This window comes from Octopus bimaculoides, chromosome 9 (assembly GCF_046866305.1).
Source record: "Octopus bimaculoides isolate indiv1 chromosome 9, ASM4686630v1, whole genome shotgun sequence".
Classification (NCBI taxonomy): Eukaryota; Metazoa; Mollusca; class Cephalopoda; order Octopoda; family Octopodidae; genus Octopus; species Octopus bimaculoides.
In genome coordinates this window covers 87,768,051-87,773,050 of record NC_142936.1, presented here as the reverse complement: position 1 = coordinate 87,773,050, position 5,000 = coordinate 87,768,051, and the positions used below count along the sequence as shown (strand labels likewise).

General features: G+C 37.3%; 1 protein-coding gene across 2 annotated transcripts in view; it reads right to left on the bottom strand.

The window, feature by feature from the left end:
- Positions 1-5,000, bottom strand: part of LOC149134240 (uncharacterized) — a 46,458-nt gene that overhangs the window by 31,830 nt on the left and 9,628 nt on the right. For both annotated transcript variants that reach the window (XR_016243242.1, XM_089357993.1), the window contains exon 2: positions 2,138-3,829. Coding sequence is in view for 1 of the 2 variants with exons in the window: in XM_089357993.1 (XP_089214119.1) it covers positions 2,138-3,647 (1,510 nt within the window). In the remaining variant the exon portion in view is untranslated. The remainder of the gene's footprint in view (positions 1-2,137; positions 3,830-5,000) is intronic.

Genomic DNA, 5,000 nt, shown 5'->3' with positions numbered 1-5,000 from the left:
TGGAAAACGATATTGAATAACCATTCTGTATAGTATCAATTGGTAGAAAAATATACAGACACCTTGTTTATTTACACCAGCAGTTGAAGTAATCACGTAGAAATTTAATTTCATGATTCAATGTAGATAATAATGGAGAGAAATTTTGTCGTATTGCGAAATCGTTTTTCTATTTCTGAGATTCAACAAATATGAACAGATCGAGACTGAGAAAAATGCTATGCGTTACGTCTTTGAGGAAAAAGAGTTAAACGGTCATATAGAGAATCGATGAAGGGGAGAGACAATGAGAGAAAAAGACAGTGTGGAAGAATAAAGAAAAGAGAAAAGGTAGGAGAGTTAAAGGAAAATAAGTGTGAGAAGAGGCATCATAAAGAATAAGAAAGACATAAGCAGAATGTTTTATGTATTTTTCTAAATTATATACACATGGAAGCATCGCTGTATGGCAATGATCTCTGGTATGGCTGTGGTTAACAAACTCGCTTTGGAACCAATTTTTACTAAATATAACAAATCAAACACACATTGAACTAACAGAATGTATGCGCGCACGTGTGGAACCGCTTAGTGGTTAGGGTGTTGCACTGATGATCGCAAGTTATCGCTGTGATTATGAACATGGCGATGCGTTGTGTCCTTGAGCAAGGCACTTGTTTCACGCTGCTCCAGTCCACTCAGCTGGCAAAAATGAATAATCCTGCGACAGACCGGCATCACATCCAGGGAGATAATACATACGCCATATACTATATGTATATATACATACATACGTACGTATGTAAGTATGTATGTATATATATATATATATATATATATATATATATATATATATATATGCGTGTGTGTATATATATATATATATGCATATGTGTGTGTGTGTGTGTGTGTGTGTGCGTGTGTGTGCGTGTGTGTGTGTGTGTGTTGTGTGTGTGTGTGTGCACATATATGAGAAGAAGAAGAAGAAGAAGAAGAAGAAGAAGAAGAATGTGTATCTGTGCATGCATGTATCATTTTCTCTCTCGCTCTCTCTCTCTCTCTCTCTCTCGCTCTCTCTCTCGCTCTTTCGCTCTTCTCTCTGTCTCTCTGTCTCTGTCTCTCTCTCTCTCTCTCTCTCTCTCTCTCTCTCTCTCTCTCCCTTTCGCTCTTCTTTCATTCTTTCTCTCTCTGAGTATCCATGTGCATCGTTTTTGTGGTTATTTTCAACTTATGACCGTCCAACTTATGTCTGACTATGACATGATATTTGTATATCAATCAATGAGTGTATATGTGAGCTTGTAATGTCTATATATTAACATACGTGTGTATATTTATACAAGCATACATGTACGATGTACCCGTCTCTCTCTACCCAACCGCCTCATTGCTTTTACCTTCACTAACATCATCCATTTGTCTCAGTCGTCCACCATGTAAGACGACCTGAAAAAAACAATCAATGAATATGGAGCAGTAACATAAATATAGAACCATAACAGCTAAGAGGCAGACACACCTGAAGCTATAAAGAGATCATGTCATTGAAAAGTTGAAAAGTTCGCGAAAAGCAACGAAACGATTTTGACGACCATAACTGATTGGTTAATTAGCCAAATGATTAATTAAAGAATCGATTAGTTAATAGATCAAATGGTGAATGATAAAGAATTAAGATAGAACTGGTTCGTGTGTTTATTATTGTTGTTGTTGTTGGCACTCCGTCGCTCACGACGTCGAGGGTTCCAGTTGATCGGATCAACGGAACAGCCTGCTCGTGAAATTAACGTGCAAGTGGCTGAGCACTCCACAGACACGTGAACCCTTAACGTAGTTCTCGAGGATATTCAGCATGACACAGTGTGACAAGGCTGACCCTTTGAATTACAGGCACAACAGAAACAGGAAGTGAAAGTGAGAGTGAGAGAAAGTTGTGGTGGAAGAGTACAGCAGGGTTCGCCACCATCCCCTGCCGGAGCCTCGTGGAGCTTTAGGTGTTTTCGCTCAATAAACACTCACAACGCCCGGTCTGGGAATCGAAACCGCGATCCTATGACCACGAGTCCGCTGCCCTAACCACTGGGCCATTACGCCTCCACGTGTTTATTATAAGAATAATCATATCCCGAAATGCAATAAAATAATTTAATTTACTCACCTTTAGAAAGGGCTTTGGTTGTCTTGGTTCCTGGTTTTCGTTTCAAATGTGCCTCCAGTAATTCCTCCATTTGAGATAACTGTTGCTGCATCTTCCTTAAATCTTTTTCATTGAATTCACATTTCACAGGATTTTGTTGAAGGTTTCTTTTGTCGTAAGCAAACGACTCTGTGGATTTTTTATTGAACAATTTTGAAAGAGCACTTCTAGCAGTTCCATTAGATTTCTCTCCAGAAATAAAATCTGATCTGGAATCAGCTATTTCTTTATAAAGCATGTAAGTGGAACTTAGACTCTGGTTTAAAATTTTACCCCATGTGCTTATTTCATGTAGAATATGAGGTATCCAAATTGTAGAGCTGGATAAAGCTTCCACTAGTTTTACAACTTTTTCGGAGTTGTTTTTTGAAACTTCTAAAGAATTGTGAGTTGAAAAAAGATAATCACCAAATTCGTCCTGTTTCGCAGAGAGAATTTGTAATTTTTCGTCAATTGATAAAAACTCCTCTTTGAAATCTACAGTTTCAGATCGTTTGCTATGTTGGGGCGAATCTGTGCTTGAGGGGGCTGTTATGATCGTGTCCTTTGAGCGATCATTAACGAATTTTACCCGTGAAACCAACGTATTATGATCATTATCAGATTTATTAATCGAAGCTTCCAATTTTCGCAAACGATTGTTAATTTCCTTGTAAGCGTCGGGTTTTATACTGTTTCCGTTCAGGTATTCTGTTGAAATATTGGCAGGCGATAAATTCTTTTGGTTTTCAGCAGAAATATTCACTAGTGAATTACTGATATGTGTTTTTATAGAGTCATCTAATGCTTTAAACCCCTTTTCTATATATATTTGTAGATGGTTAAGATTCAGAGGATAGCTTTGATTGTCAAGGACCTCTCCTATTTCTTCGAAATCTACTTTATCAGGAAAAGATGTGTGTGTTTTATCAAGAAAATTTCCCTGAATTATTTCCGGTGATTTCCGCTGAAGGTCGTCAACGATTTCGCTTATAACTTGATGGCTTGGTAGTTCGCCAAATATACCGGTGTTACGGTTTCGATACTCTAGAAATTCTTTGCTTAACGCGTGGATACTGTTCTTTACAGTTCTAGTTTCAATATCAACATGGCTGACTTCTCCGTGCAAACTGTTCATCACCATGTTGACAGCCTGCAGATTTTTCGTCACTTGATTAAACTGACGTGACAAATAAAACTGCATGTTGTTTATACCTCGTTCCAGCGATAGCAGACGAGTACTAAGTGTGTCGAATTTGATGTCAACGATCTGGAGCATGGATCGAATGACGCTGTCCTCAAATGATACATCCTCGGTTTCACCACTCAAACGTCGTGCAATTGGTCGATTACCAAAAGTGTGACCATCTGGTTGAGAATGTTTAGGAAACTTGCCTAGTACAGGAGTTTCATGGGCGAAAGGAATTATATTCCCGGAACACAAAACAGTCAATAAGGAATAGTAGAAAAGATTTTGAAAAATGGATGCCATTTTCAACGGAAGCTAACTATTCGAAGGTTATCTCTGTAAAATATCAGCAGATTTTTTTCTCTTTTGATACTGGTTATTGCCAAGTCGTATACATTATGTCTGAATATCTATATCGTACAAATAAATGCAAATTTGATGTCTCTGTTGATTCTTTGATTTCTTAGTCCGTCGCTGATCAGATGCTAAAATGAATTAAAAATAAGAATGAATATTAAGTAGAATGGTTTCACATTTTGGCACAATGCCAGCAATTTCGGGGAATATCGACCCCAAAACGACGAAAGGCAAAGTCGACCTTGGCGGAATTTGAACTCAGAACGTATAGACGGACGAAATGCAGCTAAGCACTTTGCCAGGCTTTGTACCGATTCTGCCAGCTCATCTCCCTTAGATTAAATAGAATATTAAATATTAAACTATATAGCACAAGAAAGTGAGAGAAAATTAGAAACTGTTAAATACTCATTAAGAAATATCTCAGTTCAAAATATATTTGTCTGTTTAATTTACAAAAAGCAATGGCACGCCGTCGGTTACGACGATGAGGGTTCCAGTTGATCCGATCAACGGAACAGTCTGCTCGTGGGATTAACAGGAAAGTGGCTGAGTATTCCACAGACACGCGCACCTTTAACGTAGTTCTCAAGGAGATTCAGCGTGACATAGAATGTGACAGGACTGGCCCTTAGAAATACAGGCACAATTCATTTTTGTCAGCTGAATGAAGTAATGTGGAATAGAGTGTCTTGATCAAGGACATAATGCGCCGCCGGGAATTGAACCCGCGAACTTAAGACCGTGAGCCGAATGGCCTAACCACTAATTCTTTACATATACAACATTAAATGTATTAAGGGTTTATGAATGATTGTGTATGTGCGTGCGTAGTAGTAGTAGTAGTAGTAGTAGTAGTAGTAGTAGTAGTAGTAGTAGTAGTAGTAGTAGTAGTAGTAGTAGTAGGCTGGTATCAACGAACGGGAGAAAAAGAACTATATATATATATATATATATATATATATATATATATATATATATATATATATATATAATTATGTGTATTTCTTCTATCTTAATGAATAAAAATTCTTCTGATAGAATAAATGGGTTAACAGAAACCAATGTAGCAAAGAACAGAAAATAACTGTGGTTTAGTTCCTGTTTTTAAGGCAGGAACTCCTTGAAATTTTGGGTATTTGAGTATATTTAAGAATTTATGTTTTCATAATCGGTCATAATGTCTTACGTTTAAGATGATTCCCATGCTTTCCCTGATGAGAAGGTTACAATTTTAATATCAAAGATCCCTATGGATCACACAGGTTGTAATCCTTTGAAACATATGTAGGAATAAAG